We start from the raw sequence: 19,802 nt of genomic DNA, 5'->3' as shown, positions 1-19,802 counted from the left end.
ACAGAGCAGACAGACATGACGAGGAACCAGTCATCTGGTACGCATGTGTCACAGAACTATGAGGACCAATTAACTGATATAGACAGGGTTTCTGTGGAGGAACACAACACTTCTGATGAATTAGAACAGGCCATTTTTCCGAAAGGGCAACTGCCAAAAGTTGGTATAAAAGTGACGTACTTGCCTGAAGGGTCTAGTCGATGGAAGGATGCAACTGTTATTAGTAGAGCAGGGAAGGCCACTGGAAAGTATAAACATTGGTTGAATGTACAGCATTCAGGGGAAGGAGTCAAGACAATGGATTGGGAAAACGAAGTTCAAAAACAGGGGGCACAGAAACGCAGTGCCAGTTCAGATAGTACACCAGATAGTGAACTGGTCCGCAGGAAAATGTCGTGAACTATTGAAAGGACATCCCACAGCAGAAGGGGAAAGATCAAGCAGTAGCAGTACAGAATGAGATACCAGGCGGGAGAGGGGACGTAGTTTATCAAGATCTCGGAACATGAGTAAGACTACGAATACTAATAGGAGTAGAAGCCCACATGCACGTGAGATTTTGGTGGCTTCAAATAAATTAGTTGAAAAAGTTATCAAAGAAGCTTAACAGCAAGAATTGCATAGTTAGAGTGAATTTGGGGTATACACGGAAGTACCGGATAGGGGACAAAGAGCTTGGAAAAGGTACTTCCGGATGGAACTTATAGGGCAAAGGCCAGGCTTGTGGCAAGTGAATTTGAAGAAAACTTAGAAGATCAGGATTTAAGGGTAGATTCACCTACAGCAGGAAAGGTTATTTTAAAGATCTTCTTGGCTCTATTAGCCACAAAGGCATGGGAATGCAAATGTATAGATATAAAAGCTGCCTTTTTGCAGGGGCATCAGCTCCAGAGAGACATTTTTCTCCGTCCTCCTAAAGAAGCAGCTAATACAGAAGGGGTACTTTGGAAGTTGAACAAATGTGTATATGGATGAAATGATGCATCTAGAGTCTGGTATTTTTTCGGTAAGGTCAGTTTTGTTAAAGTTAGGCTGTTGCCAGTTGAAAGCAGATCCTGCAATGTTTTACTGGCACTGTAAAGGAAATCTTTCTGACATTTTTATGATGCATGTCGATGATTTTTTGTGGGGTGGGAATAGTGATTTTGAAGCTATTGCAATCTCTGGTTTGAGGAAAGAATTCAGGGTTGGAAGTCAGGCTTCCGGTGCATTTCAATATATTGGACTGGAAATTGGACAGACTAAGTTAGGGGCAACTTTACGTCAGCAATCTTATTTGGAAAGCATCAGCCTAACAGCAATTAGTCGTGGCCGAGTTTCACAAAAAGACGCAATGGTTTCAAAGATCGAAAAAGAGCAACTGCGAAGTTTAATTGGGCAACTGAACTGACTAGGTAGACAGACTAGACCGGACGTGAGTTTTGATGTCTTAGAGTTGAGTTCAAAAATGAATGATCCCAAAGTGGAAGACCTATTAAGAGCAAATAGAGCGTTGGCCAAACTAAAAATGCAGGAGTGTGTTTTGAAGTTCCCGGTTTTAGGTGACCGTAGGCACTTGAAACTCATAGTTTATAGTGATGCGTCCTACGCAAATTTATGTGATGGGGTTTCAAGCGCAGGAGGTTTTATAATTTTCCTTTTGGGGAACAATGGTAAATGTTGCCCGCTTGTGTGGGGAACAAAGAAAATAAGGAGAGTGGTAAAAAGCACTTTGGCTGCTGAGACGTTAAGCTTTGAAGACGCGGTGGATATGGCCTTCTATATAAGTATGATATTGACAGAAATTTTGGGATTAGGGGATTTGGGTAATATACCTATTGACTGTCACATTGACAATAAATCCCTGTGGGAAAATGTGCACTCTACAAAAAGTGTCAATGAAATGAGTTTACGGATAGACATCACAAGTTTGAAGCAGATGTTGGACAGAGGGGAAATAACAAAAATTAAATGGGTCGACAGGAGCTATCAACTGTCAGACTGTTTTACGAAAAGAGGGGCGAGTTCACAGAAATTTTTGGATATTGTTAATGAAGGGCGCTTGTTTCTGTGACTTTTTTTTTCTTTCTCGTCCAAACAAAAAAAAGGGGGGGAAAATCATGTGTGTGTTTTTGAGTTTCTTGAAATTTTGTTTTCACCTAATTTTTTTTTTCTCCAAGGAAGGGGAGACTGTTAAGTAATGGGTTAAGAGACATTGCAATTAGTTGTCTCATTTATGTTAAGTATCCATTAATTGACACTGATATGTAAAGCGGCTTCAGGTGGCCTCTGTCAGGTGATGTATAGTGAGAGTTTTGTGCAAAGGCTGTTGGAATGAAATAAATGGGTGTTTGTGAAAAAGAAACAGAACTTTAGACTCTTCATATAATAGCAACTAAAAGGTCTAACAACTGTAGCATAGTAAAGTATGGCAAAGCACCTACTGTACGCGATAATGTGTCTTATCTCTGCTTCAAAACAGAACCGCCCCCTCATTTCCTGGGAAAGCCATCCTGTAGCAGCTCTGAGAGTTTGAAAATGTGTTCTTGAAGTACATGCAATTTCAGTGTTGTGACCATACAAAGTAGGATCTTGATTGGTGATGGCATTTATACCTGTATCTATACTTGTGGTTTGGCTTTAAAAGTCATTCTGATGATTCAATATTTTCCCATCCCATTGGTGATGGCCAAACTAATTTCACAGTAACATCTTTAAAACCAGTTGAAGGCGGCAACACTTATCCCCTCAGCCTGAGCAAGATTTAACCCAAAGGTCAAAGGCCATTTGCAATTCTACTGCACCACTCTTATCCTTGCATCTGACTTTTTCCTCCCGTTCTTCAAAAGAGAAATCACGCACTTAGATTACATTAACTGCCGAAAACAAATGCATGGAATTTAAGACTTTACACCTTAAGCACAAAATTAGAACACCATTGCTTTGACTAGTTTTGAATTCTGACAGCATATTAGTGATCTATTTTGTGTGTAAGTAGTTCTGGAAGTTGGCAGAATTTTTTTTAAACTTTCCTTACTAAAATAAAAATTTATATTGCCCTGGTGAGGAAACTTTGAAAGTAATCCAGTGAAAATTACATTTCAAGTGTTTTCTGTGCCTGGGTAGATCAGTAACATAAATTTTAAAACAGAAAATACTGGAAACACAATACCTTGCAGGTCAGAATGTAAGAAATAAGAGCAGGAATAGGCCATGACGTTCCTCTAGTCTCCTTCCCCATTCAGTAGAGATTATGATTGATCTTTGGCCTGACTCCACTTTCCAGCCCCATCTTCATCTGATTCCTTTAACGTCTCAAAAATCTATACTTGCCCCTGAAAATACTCAAATACTGATCTTCCAAAACTCTGAGGTACTGAATTCCAAGAATTCACCACTCTTAGCGAAGAACTTCCTTAACTAATTCTCCCCTTATCCTGAGAGACTCTCTCCTAGTTTTTGACTCTCCAGCCAAGGGCACCCCTCACAATCTTGTATGTTTGAATGAGATTTCTTCTAAAATTTAGATAGTATAGGTCAAATCTACTCCACCTCTCAGCCCAGGACATCCTTCTCATCCCAGGAATCAATCTTGTGAATCTTTGTTGCACCATCTTCACATAAGTATATTCTTCCTTCAATAAGGAGAATGATGTGGAGATGCTGGCGTTGGACTGGGGTGAGCAGTCTTACAACACCAGGTTAAAGTCCAACAGGTTTGTTTCAAATCACTAGCTTTTTGAGCACTGCTCCTTCTTCAGGTGAATGAAGAGGTTCCAGAAACATATAAATAGACAAAGTCAAAGATGCTAGACAATGCTTTGAATGTGAGCATTCGCAGGTAATTAAGTCTTTACAGATCCAGAGATAGGGGTAACCCCAGGTGAAAGAGGTGTGAATTGTCTCAAGCCAAGACAGTTGGTAGGATTTCGCAAGCCCAGGCCAGATGGTGGGGGATGAATGTAATGCGGCATGAATCCAAGGTCCCGGTGAAGCTGTACTCATGTGAGCGGAACTTGGCTATAAGTTTCTGCTCGGCGATTGTGCATGTCGCGCGTCCTGAAGGCCACTAGGGAGAAAACTTATCAGGTGATCAGAGGCTGAATGCCATGCCCTTGACTGCTGAAGTGTTCTCCGACTGGAAGGGAACATCCCTGCCTGGCGATTGTTACGCGATGTCCATTCATCCGTTGTTGCAGCGTCTGCATGGTCTCGCCAATGTACCACGCTTCGGGACATCCTTTCCTGCAGCGTATGAGGTAGACAACGTTGGCCGAGTCACACGAGTATGTACCGCGTACCTGGTGGGTGGTGTTCTCACGTGTAATGGTGGTACCCATGTCGATCTAGCACGCCTTGCAGAGATTGCCATGGCAGGGTTGTGTGGTGTCGTGGTCACTGTTCTGAAGGCTGGGTAGTTTGCTGCAAATAATGGTTTGTTTGAGGAGAACACAGTACTCCAGGTATGGTCTCACCAAAGCCCTGCAAAATTGCAGCTAGGCTTCCTTACTCTTGCACTCTAGCCCTTTTGTAATAAAGGTCCTGGACCATTTGCCTTTCTTAATTGCGTGCTGTACCTGCATGTTAACTTTGTGTTGTACAAGGACATCCTTGTGTCCTGAAACATCCATATTTTTAAAAATGTTATCATTAAAAATCTGCTTTTCTAATCTTCCTTCAAGAATGTATAATCTCAGGGCAGCACGGTGGCGCAGTGGTTAGCATTGCTGCCTCATGACTTCCGGTTGTAGCTTTGCCTAGGTAGGTCGCACGGTCGGCAGCTCCCTCCGATAACTGACTTTTGGGCCCCTTTAAGGAGCTCCAGCGGCACTTTGACAACGATTCCCGGTGTGGGAAGGAAACAGTGAGGGTCCCCCAGTGCTGTATGGAGCGGACCAGGAGTGGAGCGGTTTAAAAAAAAGTGGCTTTGGAGAAGAGAGGAGAATGGGTGCGAAAAAGCAAGATGGCAGCTGGCGGGGATCAGGCAGAGTGGGCCCAGTGGTCACGGGAGCAGCAGGAGTTTTTAAGAAACTGCTTTGCGGATTTAAAGGCGGAGATGCTGGCCCCTATGAAGGCGCTGATTGAAAGGTTGGTGGAGACCCAGAAGATGCAGGGGACGGCGATCAAGGAGGTGCAGCAGAAGGCCTCTGATAACGAGGATGAGATTTTGGGCCTGGCGGTTAGAGTGGAGGCGCACCAGGCGCTGCACAAAAAATGGCAGGAGAAGCTGGAGGACCTGGAGAATAGGTCAAGGAGGCAGAACCTGTGGATTCTGGGTCTCCCTGAAGTCGTGGAGGGGTCGGATGCTGGGGCGTATGTGACCACGATGCTGGGTACGCTGATGGGCGTGGGGGCTTTCCCCCGGCCTCTGGAGCTGGATGGGGCGCACAGAGTCCTGGCAAGGAGGCCGAGGGCGAACGAGCCGCCGAGAGCTATGGTGGTAATGTTCCACCGCTTCACCGACAAGGAGTGTGTCCTGCGCTGGGCGAAGAAGGAGCGGCGTAGCAGGTGGGAGACCACCGAGATCCGTATTTATCAGGACTGGAGTGTAGAGCTGGCCAAGAAGCGTGCGTGATTCAACCGGTCCAAGGCGGTCCTCCACGGAAAGGATGTGAAGATCGGGCTGTTAGAACCGGCGAGGCTGTGGGTTATATATCAGGGCCGGCATCGGTATTTCGACACGCCGGACGAGGCGTGGACTTTCATCAAGAATGAGAAGCTGGACTCTAGTTAATGGACTGCAGTATGTTGTGGAGGTTGTTGGTGGCGGTGTTATGTTGGGGGTTCACCTGTGTTTTCTAGTGTTTTTGTGGCCCCTTTGCCCTGGGCCCTCGAGGCTTTGGGCGAGGTCGCAGTTGGGAAGAGCTGCGTCACAGGAGGTGGGGTCGGCCCAGACAGGGAGCGAGGTTTACCCACAAAATGATGGGGGGTGGCACCTGAAGCTGGGGGTTTGAGTGTACGATACTTTATTTTGTTTTTCTTTCTCTGTTCACACGGAGTGTAGGGGGTACTCTCTCCACCCCACTTAGGTTGGGGAGAGGGGTGTTGGATATTTGTAAGGGGAACCCACCGGGGGATTGGAGGTGGAGGCGGGAGCGGCCGGGGTCAGCATGAGTCAGCTGACTTACGGGAGTGCAATTGGGGGGGGGGGGTTGCTGGGATGCTGCTGTGCTGACTGAGGGGGAATCGATGTTAAAGGGGAGAGTCGGTGCAGGGCGCCTCTGCCTGGGGGGGCTGGAGGGTGCGGGAGGCGCGGGCACGTTGGCTAGTCGGCTGGGGGGGGGGAGGGCCCCCCGACCAGGCTGATCATGTGGAACATAAGAGGCCTGAATGGGCCGGTCAAGAGGGCCTGTGTGTTTTCGCACTTAAAGGGGCTAAAGGCAGACGTAGCCATGCTACAAGAAACGCACCTGAAGAGCGCGGATCAAACCAGGCTGAGGAAAGGATTGGGGGGGGGGCAGGCTTTCTACTCAGGGCTGGATGCGAAGAACAGGGGCGTCGCAATTTTGGTGAGCAAGCGGGTGGCACTTGAGGCGGCTGGTATTGTGGCGGATAAAGGGGGTCGATATGTTATGATGAGTGGCAGGTTGCAGGGGGCCCGGGTGGTGCTAGTGAATGTGTATGCTCCGAACTGGGATGATGCAGGGTTCATGAAGCGGATGTTGAGTAGGATTCCGGATCTGGAGTCATGCAGTTTGGTAATGGGGAGGGGGGAGTGGGGGGGGGGGGGGGGGGGGAGAGAGAGAGAGGAGAGGAACGGACTTTAACACGGTCCTGGACCCGGCACTGGATCGGTCTAGGTTGAGATCGGGTAAGAGGCCGGCAGCGGCCAAGGTCCTGAGGGGGTTCATGGACCAGATGGGGGGAGTGGATCTGTGGAGATTTGCCAGGCCAAGGGCGAAGGAGTTTTCCTCCTCCTTCCATGTGCACCAGGCGTACTCGCGGATTGATTTTTGCGTGGTAAGTAGGGCGCTAATCCCGAGAGTGGAGGGGTGGAGTATTCGGCCATTGCGATCTTGGACCATGCCCCGCACTGGGTGGAGTTGGGGCTGGGGGAGGAGAGAGGCCAACGCCCTCTGTGGAGAATGGACGTGGGACTACTGGCGGACGAGGAGGTCTGTGGGCGGGTTCGGAGGTGTATCCAAAGCTATGTGGAGACCAATGATAATGGGGAGGTTTCGGTGAGTGTGGTCTGGGAGGCGCTGAAGGCAGTTGTCAGAGGGGAGCTAATTTCAGTCAGGGCCCACAGAGAAGAGGGATAGGATTGAGAGGGAGAGATTGGTGGGGGAGATACTTGGGGTGGACAGGAGGTATGCGGAATCCCCCTAGGAGGGGTTGTTGAAGGAGCGCTGGAGCCTGCAGGCGGAGTTTGACTTGCTTACCACGGGGAAGGCTGAGGCTCAGTTGAGGAAGGTACAGGGAGCAGTGTACGAGTATGGGGAGAAGGCAAGTAGGATGCTGGCACATCAGCTGCGGAAGAGAGAGGCGGCCAGGGAGATTGGGGGGATTAAAGGTGGGGGTGGGGGGGATACACGGTGCGGAGCTCGGCTAGGATTAACGAGATCTTCAAGGACTTTTATGGTAAATTGTACGAGTCAGAACCCCCGGAGGAGAGGGGGGGGATGAGGCAGTTCTTGGACCAACTGAGGTTTCCACAGGTGGAGGAGGGGGGAGTAGAGGGATTGGGGGCCCCGATTGAGATGGAGGAACTGGTTAAGGGGTTAGGGAGTATGCAGACAGGCAAGGCCCCGGGACCGGATGGGTAGCCCGTAGAGTTTTATAGGACATTCTCGGAGCTGCTGAGTCCGCTGTTGCTGAGGACTTTCAATGAGGCTAAGGAAAAGGGAACCCTTCCCCCGACGATGTCGCAGGCTCTGACCTCGCTTATCCTCAAGCGAGATAAGGACCCGTTGCAATGTGGCTCCTTTCGGCCGATTTCGCTCCTTAGTGTGGATGCCGAGCTGTTGGCCAAGTTTTGGCCACTGGGATTGAGGACTGTGTCCCGGGAGTGATCAATGAGGATCGGACGGGGTTTGTGAAGGGCAGGCAGTTGAATACAAATGTGCGGAGGCTCCTGAAAGTGATCATGATGCCCTCGGAAGGGGGGGGGGGATGCGGAGAATGCCTTTGATCGGGTGGAGTGGGAGTACCTGTGGGAAGTGGTAGGCAGATTTGGGTTTGGAGAGGAATTTATAGGGTGGGTCAAATTGTTGTATCAGGCTCCCGGTAGCGAGTGTGTTGACGAACCGGCTGCGGTCGGGGTACTTTGATTACATTGAGGTTCCCTGTCCCCCCCTGCTGTTTGCCCTGGCGATCGAGCCGCTAGCCATGGCATTGAGGGTGTCCAGAAACTGGAGGGGGGGGGGGGGGGGGGGGCATCGTGTTTCACTGTATGCGGATGACCTGCTCCTGTACATTGCGGATCCGGTGGAGGGGAGAGGTCATGAAGATTCTTAGGGATTTTGGAGACTTTTCGGGGTATAAGCTGAATATTGGAAAAAGCGAGCTTTTTATGATACATGCGAGGGGCCAGGAAAAGAGACTGGGAGAGCTACCACTTAAGATGGCGGAGAGGAGCTTTCGTTACTTGGGCATTCAGGTGGCTAAGAGCTGGGGGGTCCTGCACAAGCTCAATTTGGCGCGGCTGGTGGATCAGATGGAGGAGGACTTTAAGAGGTGGGACATGCTGCCGCTTTTCCCTGGCGGGCAGGGTGCAGTCCGTAAAGATGACAGTCCTCCCCAGGTTCTTGTTCGTCTTCCAGTGCCTTCCCATTCTCATCCCCAAGTCCTTTTTCAAGCGGGTAAATAGGATTATTACGGGATTTGTGTGGGCAAACAGGACCCCGCGTGTTAAGAGACTGTTCTTGGAGCGCAGTTGGGCGGGGGGGGGGGTGGGGTTGGCGCTGCCGAACTTTTGCAGCTATTACTGGGCAGTGAATATATTCATGATTCGGAAAGGGAGTGGAGGCGGCGTTTAATTAAGTACTTTTAAACTTTGTGAAATTCAATCATTACATAATCGCTCTGCCCCATACGATCCTTTGTTATGAGATTGCTAACCATCCCTATCTCATTACACAATACAATATCAAAATTAGCCTCCTCTTATAACAGACCTGGAATCTCTGTTTCAACCCCCACAGGTGCTGCCAGGCATGTCGTGTATTTCCAGAATTTTCTGTTTTTATTTTCTGTTAGTCTTATCCTTGGCATATTGTTCTCGGAAACTGTTTCATGTGCATTCTATGAGCTCGTCCTGCAGCCAGACTTTGTCAATTTCTTGTGAATATTAAAGTCCCCATGATTGTTGGATTACTTTTGTTGCTCCCGTTATATCTTGATCAAGATCCTCTGGGTCAGGCAGCATTGATGGAGTGAGAAACCAAGTTAATGCTTTGGATGGATGATCATTTCTGAGAACATAAAATGAATTATTGCTTCTTTTCCCCAATTTGTATCTTAGACATTTTTAATCACTAGATTTTGTAAATATACCATCACATTTTTATTATTAGGCTGACACAAAAAATGGAAGTGGAGAACCAAAAGAAATCAAGTACGCACCATTTAATTTCCCTGATGGTAAGTAGAGAATTAATACTTCATTCTAATGTGAGACTGGTCCAGGGCAGCACAGCAGTGCACCCCCACAACCTAAAGATGTGCAAGATAGGTGAATTGCCCATTAATCTGGGGAAAAAAGGAATTGGGTACTTTAAATTGTTTTTTTTTTTAAAAGTTCTTAACTGGGGATGGCAACCTCAAAGGGGTAAGAATGCATCTGGCCCGGATAAGTTGGAATCAAAGGGTAATAGGAAAAATAATAACTGAACAATGCGCCTCATGGTTCACAATGGTTTATGTGCTGCTAAGTAGTTTAGGGAACCATTTTAAACTTGCTTCCAGAGTAAAAGCTGTGCCCATTCTTGGATGCTTGAAATGACACTCGATCTAGACGTACTGAACAAGCCAGAAAGCTGATGCAGGAGTTTTTTGGATGTTTTGCCTAACTTGATTTTTAAGAACTGATGGTATTCAAGTATCATCTGTGAGGTTTTTCCCTGCCTTAAATAATGGTTTGAGTTGACAGCTGGCTAGGGTAGTGTCTAGCCTCTGCTGTCTTCACACAGAGTACAATGAGATCAGTAACTTGGCAGTGTGGAAATTAAAAAAATTTTGCTTACAGTTTAACATGCTTCATATTGAAACTAATTCTGGTTTTATTTTAACAGATTTAGGCTCAAATAACAGTGGGTACTATGATCTAATGGCAGTTCTAACACATCAAGGCAGGTCGAGTTCATCTGGTCATTATGTAGCTTGGGTTAGAAGAAAATCAGGTAATGTTTTATACACATTTTGTATTAGCCAACTAATAAAACAAAGCAATAGAGCAAGGCCTTATGTCACTGGAGGGTGGAAAATAGATTTCTGCTCCTCCACTATCGGATAACTATTAGAAAGTGAATGTGTGTGGACATCAACCCAGCTATAATGTCTCCTTAATTGTTGAAAAACCCTCAGCCATTTATTGTCCATATTCATATATAAATAATGACACATGTGCTGGAAAACTGCCACGCCTATGGAGCCAAACTGGAGTGTAAGTTAGCACCTTCAGGGAGGAGAAGTGTTAGTTTCAAAATCCTACAAGATGCAATCAAAGCAAATTACACCAGAGAGTGAAAGCCTAATTTATATAATTTAACCCTTGGAGCCTTTCCACTACACTTCCTCGAGCAAAAGGTGGCAGAATTGTGGAATACTGTCCCTCAAAAAGCTATAGATACTAACTCAGTTTGGTTTCAAAGCAGAATTATGTATACTTTTGCTAGCTAAGATTATTACAAATTTAACCTTTGAATCCGTGTAAGGCCAATATATTATTTCAAGGTTGCAGTGCTCAACTCGAGATATGGTCTAACCATGGCTTTGTAAAGCTGTAGGAAAGCTTAATCTCTTTCATATTCTAGCCCTTTAGTTATAAAGACTAACAATGTTTTAGCCTTGATTATTTTTGTTCCTGGTTATTACACTTACATGATCTCTGTACATTGACCCCTCAATCTTTCTCGACCTCCACTGTTCCCAGCTTTTCACCATTTAAATAATACTGATCTATCCTTGTTTGGTCCAAAATGGATGAGCTGATGTATGAAATCAGTCAATATCTGTCTGTAATTTTATACACCCATCTGCATTCCTTTCAATATACGTTGTGCCATTGACAAACCTGAATATGTGGTTCCCTATGTTGTCCAAGTATTTGTGGAATATTTTAATTAATCCATAAAAGAACCCTCCATGATAGCAAGTACAAATTCATGAAAATTCATTTGTGACATTTATATAAGGAACGATCTGCATTGATCAGAAAATGAGTGTTCAATACTGAGGATCAACTTCCTGGTTCCATGTGCTGTTAGAATTTGATTGCCATAAGTGTGTGAAATTGATGATTTTTGACACTTTACCCTTGTATCTGTTACCTGAGCATGTTTTCTGAGATCTTGCTTCCAGATCTTCATCAGTACCTCTTCTGGCTGGCTGCTGGAAAGTGAGGTACTGTCCAAACACAGCATTCCCATTTAGTTTTTGTTACTCCTCCCTTGAAGGAGGTATCACATCCTTTCACAAATACTAGCTAGAAGCGGTGCAGTATGTCAAGCCTTCCGACTCTTAAATGACAGTCCTGGAATATATTTCCAAAATAACTTGAGCAATTCTCACTTCAACTAACATTGGAAGAAATTTTTGTTCCTCTAGAGTCAACATTGACAATAGTTCCATGCCATGTGTACCCTTTGGCAGACTTTGCTGTTGGTGTGTTTTTATTCATGAAAGTTTTTATGTCTACATATCTCTGTACTTATTAATTTGTGTAATGTGCTGCAGAGCTGCCACAAAGTCTTGCCTGTTGCAATCGTATTCTAGCAAGCAACTTTGAAGTAATAATTACATGCAAATGTATATCACAACAAAGGTGTGTGTTATGTATACTTAAATGTTAAAGTTTTCATTTTTATTTGATTAATTTTTAGATGAGTGGATCAAATTTGACGATGATAAAGTCAGTGTTGTGGCACCTGAAGATATTCTGAAGTTGTCTGGTGGTGGTGACTGGCATATAGCCTATGTTCTACTTTATGGGCCTCGTAGACTAGAATTAATTGAAGATGAATCCCCGCAGTGATGCCATGGTTGAGCACAAATACCTTCATTTCTGTTATCCTGCATGGCTATTATTGTTTTATGATACCATCATTTTATTGTAGCTTACTTGAGTAAGACTGCAAAGGGAAGGTGTTGCCTCAACTGTGTTCCTGGTAACTGCTTCACATCATCTACCACACCGTTTGAAAACAAATCAGGCATTAGTTGAGGGAGACCTGTGGATTTGATCTATTCTTAATTCTGACATTTCTCAGTGTGGAATAAAAAAAAACAAGTGATCCATAATTCTTCTGTTTTGTTCCTTTTTATGTTAAATGTGGTTCTTGTCATGTGTGGCTAATGGTGACTGGTTATGTGATGCTGTAAAAGAGAGAAGCAAAGTTAATGAATACTGTGTTGAATGGTTTCTATTTTACTAAGTGTAAAATAAAAATACAATGTAAACTTTGCATTGCAACTACATGCCAAGTTTTAATATTTTTCCATTATTGTATTGCTGCTCCAGTCAAAACCAGTTTGCCTAAAACCACATTATGTTGTATAATGTAAATTCATAAAACTTACATGTTTCACTAAAACTTTGTAGTTTAACTTTATATGAAACAGGAATTGCTGAAAAGCGATCATCTGAAACGCTGAACCTAGGTAAATGAATCATTATCTGATTCACCTGATATGATTCAAAATCACTTGATCTTTCATTTCTTATTTCGACATTGCATTCGAATTCCTCCAAAATGCAGGGTTACTGAGCTAAGGAGGGGGCCTTGTGTTTTTCTATAGGGAGAATCAGTTGGCAACAGCCTTGTGCATTGCATAGGATTTACTTCATATCAGTCTGGAAAGGGAGCTGGGTCAGATTGCGTGTAGTCTGGAATCCACAAAGCGGGAAAGAATGCTGCTCTCTATCCTTTACTGTAGGTTCATTTCAACTTTGAAAAAATACTCATACTTTATTTCAGAGATCAGAAAGGCCATACAGACTAGAAAATGTGTCCTTCCAATCTATTTGCTGTCCAACAAGGTGATTAGAAACCATGGAAGTCCCAATATTTGGGACTCTCTTCAACATTAGCGGGGGGGGGGGGAGACAGGCAGTGGTGGAAATGGGATGACTACAAGGAGGCTATTTTTCTCTTTCCTTTCTCTTTATTCACTTAGCTGTTGTCTTAAACACATTCCAAGCTGCTAGCCTATCTTTCTATAGTGACAATGAATGGGAAGACAAAGATTAAAATATAATGGCAGCCACCTGAAAAAGTGGGCACAGTGCATGGTGTTCTTCTGGTTTTTAGTAATTTGCACATGAATGGAATGGAAGCCCTTGTCATTTGCAAAGACAAAAGACTCATCAGATGTCTGCATGGCAACATCAGTGACACTATAAACGTGTAATCCATGCAAATGCCAGATTCCTGTCCTGTTTCCATTTTCATCATGAACACAAAATTCTCTACTTAGAAAATATTGCATTGTTTGCCTGGTTATGGTACACATGACCTGCAGATTGAATTATGTTATTGATGCTGATGTTTACAGCCTACAAGGAGCTGGAGGCAAAATCTAGATCAACGGACAATGCAGGAGGAGCTAATGTAGATCTCTGGAAAGTGCAGCCTCTGTTGGAAGTGTAAGGATTTCCCCTGTTGCCTTCCTACAGCTTCACCTTTCCACATTGCTGCTGTTTTTCCCTCCCTAACCAGAAGAAAATAGCCAAAATATTCTCATTTTCAGAAAAAAAGGGTTGTCAAGCAAGAGTTAGGAGTTAAACTAAAAAGTAGGACTTCAAAGATAGTAATCTCAGGATTGCTACCAGTGCCACGAGCTCGTCAGAGTAGGAATGTCAGGATAGATGGGATGAATGCGTGGCTCGAGAGATGGTGCAAGAGGGAGGAATTCAAATTCCTGGGGCATTGGAACTGATTCTGGGGGAGGTGGGGCCAGTACAAACTTGACAGTCTGCACCTAGGCAGGACTGGAACCAATGTCCTGGGGGGCAGTAAGGTGGTGGGGGGGAGGGGGAGTGTAAGACCGAGAAGGCACAGTCAAACATCAGAAAGGGCCACAGTATAGGATATAGTGACTGAGGAGAGCTCAGTGAATAGGCCCAGTAATACTAAAAGGAATAAAACGGGAAGTAAAAACACAAATGGAAAGTGAAGCAGTGGGTTATTACATGAAGATATAGGTTCAATGATAAGGAAAATTATGAGAAAAGGAAAAATAACGTAGGAGAGGTTACTGATAGAGGTGCTAAGATTCAAAACCGAGGTAGAAAAGCCAACATAAGGGTACTTTACCTGAATGCTCGTCGTATTCAGAATAAGGTAAATGAGTTGATGGCGCAAAGCATCATGAATGACTATGATGTAATGGCAATTATTGAAACATGGTTAAATGATGGTCACGACTGGGAGTTAAATATCCACGGGTATCAAACTATTCAGAAGGACAGAGTGGATGGTAAGGGGGGGGGGGGGGGGGGGGGGGTGCAGCGCTGTTATTTAAGGATGACTTCTGGCCAGTGGTGAGGGATGACAACGGTGCTATGGAGGATACGGTTGAATCCATTTGGGTGAAAATCTGGAATAGTAAGGCGAAAAAGTCACTGATAGGAGTAGTCGAGAGGTCACCAAATAGTAACATTACGGTGGGGCGGGCAATAAACAAAGAAATAACCGATGCATGTAGAAATGGTACAGCAGTTATCATGGAGGATTTTAATCTACATGTCGATTGGTTTAACCAGGTCGGTCAAGGCAGCCTTGAGGAATTACATTGACTGGCATCCTTACATTCACCGACAACTGCTTTCCCTTCGTAAACCCTGTCTGATCTTCGCCTATCACCCCCGGGACACAGTTCTCAACATCGAGTTTCTTAGGTGTACAATCATACTTGTTAGCGAGTGATCACTCGCTAGAAGTTGTTCAGAGAAAGTGCCCGAGGTTGATTCCTGAGATGAAGGTGTTGACTTGAGGAAAGGCTATACTTTATTGGCGTTTAGCCGAATGAGAAATAATCTTTCTGAAACCTACAAGATTCTGAATGGGGTTAGCAGGGTAAATGCTGAGAGGATGTTTCCCCTTGTGGGATAATCTAGAACAAGGGGACAGTTTCAGAACAAGGAGTCCCTTGTTTATGAAGAGTTATTTCTACCCCACAAAGCAGTGAAGGCTGGGTTGTTGAATACATTTAGGGCTCAGTTAGACTCATGCTCCTGCTTCTTCTGTTATATTCTTATTTGATCCTGCAATAAGCTGACTTTGTATCGCAACATTATTTTTTTTAAAATATTTTATTGAAAATTTTTGGTCAACGAACACAGTACATTGTGCATCCTTTACACAATATTATAACAACACAAATAACAATGACCTATTTTATAAACAGAAAATGAATAAATAATAAATAACAAAAATGAAAACTAACCCTAATTGGCAACTGCCTTATCACAACACTCTCCAAAAATATAATTTAACAGTCCAATATATAATTATCTGTAGCAACGACCTATACATATTATACAGTATATATTAACAACCCTGAGAGTCCTTCTGGTTCCTAGCCCCCCCCCACCCCGGATCCTGGGCTGCTGCTGCTGCCTTTTTTCCCTTCCATCTATCTTACTGCGAGGTATTCGACGAACGGTTGCCACCGCCTGGTGAACCCTTGAGCCGACCCCCTTAGAACAAACTTAATCCACTCTAGCTTTATAAACCCTGCCATGTCATTTATCCAGGTCTCCACCCCCGGGGGCTTGGCTTCTTTCCACATTAGCAATATCTTGCGCCGGGCGACGAGGGACGCAAAGGCCAAAACATCGGCCTCTCTCGCCTCCTGCACTCCCGGCTCTTGTGCAACCCCAAATATAGCCAACCCCCAGCTTGGTTCGACCCGGACCCCCACTACTTTTGAAAGCACCATTGTCACCCCATCCAAAACCCCTGTAGTGCCGGGCATGACCAAAACATATGGGTATGATTCGCTGGGCTTCTCGAGCACCTCGCACACCTATCCTCCACCCCGAAAAATTTACTGAGCCGTGCTCCAGTCATATGCGCCCTGTGTAATACCTTAAACTGAATCAGGCTTAGCCTGGCACATGAGGATGACGAGTTTACCCTGCTTAGGGCATCTGCCCACAGCCCCTCCTCGATCTCCTCCCCCAGCTCTTCTTCCCATTTCCCTTTTAGTTCATCGACCATAGTCTCCCCTTCGTCCCTCATTGCCCTATATATATCTGACACCTTACCATCCCCCACCCATGTCTTTGAGATCACTCTGTCCTGCACCTCTTGTGTCAGGAGCTGCGGGAATTCCCTCACCTGTTGCCTCGCAAAAGCCCTCAGTTGCATATACCTGAATGCATTCCCTTGGGGCAACCCATATTTCTCGGTCAGCGCTCCCAGACTCGCGAACTTCCCATCCACAAACAGATCTTTCAGTTGCGTTATTCCTGCTCTTTGCCACATTCCATATCCCCCATCCATTCCCCCCCCGGGGCAAACCTATGGTTGTTTCTTATCGGGGACCCCCCCCAAGGCTCCAGTCTTTCCCCTATGCCGTCTCCACTGTCCCCAAATCTTCAATGTAGCCACCACCACCGGGCTTGTGGTGTAGTTCCTCGGTGAGAACGGCAATGGGGCTGTCACCATAGCCTGTAGGCTAGTCCCCCTACAGGACGCCCTCTCTAATCTCTTCCACGCCGCTTCCTCCTCCTCTCCCATCCACTTACTCACCATTGAAATATTAGCGGCCCAATAATACTCACTTAGGCTCGGTAGTGCCAGCCCCCCCCCTATCCCTGCTACGCTGTAAGAATCCCTTCCTCACTCTCGGGGTCTTCCCGGCCCACGCAAAACCCATGATGCTGTTTTCAATCCTTTTAAAAAAAGTCTTTGTGATCACCACCGGGAGGCACTGAAACACAAAGAGGAATCTCGGGAGGACCACCATCTTAACCGCCTGCACCCTCCCTGCCACTGACAGGGATACCATATCCCATCTCTTGAAATCCTCCTCCATTTGTTCCACCAACTGCGTTAAATTTAACCTATGCAATGTGCCCCAATTCTTGGCTATCTGGATCCCCAGGTAACGAAAGTCCCTCGTTACCTTCCTCAACGGTAGGTCCTCTATTTCTCTACTCTGCTCCCCTGGATGCACCACAAACAACTCACTTTTCCCCATGTTCAATTTATACCCTGAAAAATCCCCAAACTCCCCAAGTATCCGCATTATTTCTGGCATCCCCTCCGCCGGGTCTGCCACATATAGTAACAAATCGTCCGCATACAAAGATGCCCGGTGTTCTTCTCCTCATCTAAGTACTCCCCTCCACTTCTTGGAACCCCTCAACGCTATCGCCAGGGGCTCAATCGCCAGTGCAAACAATAATGGGGACAGAGGGCATCCCTGCCTTGTCCCTCTATGGAACCGAAAATATGCAGATCCCCGTCCATTCGTGACCACGCTCGCCATCGGGGCCCTATACAACAGCTGCACCCATCTAACATACCCCTCTCCAAAACCAAATCTCCTCAACACCTCCCACAAATAATCCCACTCCTCTCTATCAAATGCTTTCTCGGCATCCATCGCCACTACTATCTCCGTTTCCCCCTCTGGTGGGGGCATCATCATTACCCCTAACAGCCTCCGTATATTCGTGTTCAGCTGTCTCCCCTTCACAAACCCAGTTTGGTCCTCGTGGACCACCCCCGGGACACATTCCTCTATTCTCATTGCCATTACCTCGGCCAGGATCTTGGCATCTACATTTAGGAGGGAAATAGGTCTATAGGACCCGCATTGTAGCAGGTCCTTTTCCTTCTTTAAGAGAAGCGATATCGTTGCTTCAGACATAGTCGGGGGCAGTTGTCCCCTTTCCTTTGCCTCATTAGAGGTCCTCGTCAATACCGGGGCGAGCAAGTCCACATATTTTCTATAGAATTCGACTGGGAATCCATCCGGTCCCGGGGCCTTTCCCGCCTGCATGCTCCTAATTCCTTTCACCACTTCTTCTACCTCGATCTGTGCTCCCAGTCCCACCCTTTCCTGCTCTTCCACCTTGGGAAATTCCAGCCGATCCAAAAAGCCCATCATTCTCTCCCTCCCATCCGGGGGTTGAGCTTCATATAATTTTTTATAAAATGTCTTGAACACTCCATTCACTCTCTCCGCTCCCCGCTCCATCTCTCCTTCCTCATCCCTCACTCCCCCTATTTCCCTCGCTGCTCCCCTTTTCCTCAATTGGTGTGCCAGCAACCTGCTCGCCTTCTCCCCATATTCGTACTGTACACCCTGTGCCTTCCTCCATTGTGCCTCTGCAGTGCCCGTAGTCAGCAAGTCAAATTCTACATGTAGCCTTTGCCTTTCCCTGTACAGTCCCTCCTCCGGTGCTTCCGCATATTGTCTGTCCACCCTCAAAAGTTCTTGCAGCAACCGCTCCCGTTCCTTACTCTCCTGCTTCCCTTTATGTGCCCTTATTGATATCAGCTCCCCTCTAACCACCGCCTTCAACGCCTCCCAGACCACTCCCACCTGGACCTCCCCATTATCATTGAGTTCCAAGTACTTTCCAATGCACCCCCTCACCCTTCGACACACCCCTTCATCTGCCATTAGTCCCATGTCCATTCTCCAGGGTGGGCGCCCTCCTGTTTCCTCCCCTATCTCCAAGTCCACCCAGTGTGGAGCGTGATCCGAAATGGCTATAGCCGTATACTCCGTTCCCCTCACCTTCGGGATCAATGCCCTACCCAGCACAAAAAAGTCTATTCGCGAGTAGACTTTATGGACATAGGAGAAAAACGAGAACTCCTTACTCCTAGGTCTGCTAAATCTCCACGGGTCTACACCTCCCATCTGCTCCATAAAATCTTTAAGTACCTTGGCTGCTGCCGGCCTCCTTCCAGTCCTGGACTTCGACCTATCCAGCCCTGGTTCCAACACCGTATTAAAATCTCCCCCCATTATCAGCTTTCCCATCTCTAGGTCCGGAATGCGTCCTAGCATCCGCCTCATAAAATTGGCATCATCCCAGTTCGGGGCATATACGTTTACCAAAACCACCGTCTCCCCCTGTAGTTTGCCACTCACCATCATGTATCTGCCTCCGTTATCCGCCACTATAGTCTTTGTCTCGAACATTACCCGCTTCCCCACTAATATAGCCACCCCCCCTGTTTTTCGCATCTAGCCCCGAATGGAACACCTGCCCCACCCATCCTTTGCGTAGCCTAACCTGGTCTATCAGTTTCAGGTGCGTTTCCTGTAACATAACCACATCTGTCTTAAGTTTCTTAAGGTGTGCGAGTACCCGTGCCCTCTTAATCGGCCCGTTCAGCCCTCTCACGTTCCACGTGATCAGCCGGGTTGGAGGGCTTCCTTAACCCCCCCCCCCTCCCCCTTGTCGATTAGCCATCCCCTTTTTCCAGCTCCTCACCCGGTTCCCACGCAGCTGTATCTCCCCCAGGCGGTGCCCCCCCGCCCATCCCCTCCCCTCCCATACCAGCTCCCCCCTCTCCCCAGCAGCAGCAACCCAGTAATTCCCCCCCCTCCCATACCAGCTCCCCCCTCTCCCCAGCAGCAGCAACCCAGTAATTCCCCCCTCCCCCCCCCCCCCCCCGCTAGATCCCCCACTA

The 19,802-nt window shown here is 46.4% G+C and overlaps 1 protein-coding gene across 3 annotated transcripts in view; it reads left to right on the top strand.

Annotated features, from left to right (window-relative positions):
- Positions 1-12,731, top strand: part of usp14 (ubiquitin specific peptidase 14 (tRNA-guanine transglycosylase)) — an 82,180-nt gene extending 69,449 nt beyond the window's left edge. For all 3 annotated transcript variants that reach the window (XM_072467881.1, XM_072467882.1, XM_072467879.1), the window contains 3 exons: positions 9,495-9,561; positions 10,212-10,319; positions 12,021-12,731. In XM_072467881.1, the coding sequence (XP_072323982.1) occupies positions 9,495-9,561; positions 10,212-10,319; positions 12,021-12,172 (327 nt within the window). In that variant the 3' untranslated portion in view covers positions 12,173-12,731. The remainder of the gene's footprint in view (positions 1-9,494; positions 9,562-10,211; positions 10,320-12,020) is intronic.
- The last annotated feature ends 7,071 nt before the right edge of the window (positions 12,732-19,802 follow it).

The sequence above is a fragment of the Scyliorhinus torazame genome, chromosome 11 (assembly GCF_047496885.1).
Source record: "Scyliorhinus torazame isolate Kashiwa2021f chromosome 11, sScyTor2.1, whole genome shotgun sequence".
Classification (NCBI taxonomy): Eukaryota; Metazoa; Chordata; class Chondrichthyes; order Carcharhiniformes; family Scyliorhinidae; genus Scyliorhinus; species Scyliorhinus torazame.
Note: the sequence above shows the minus strand (reverse complement) of the source record. Positions and strands in the feature narration are given on the sequence as shown.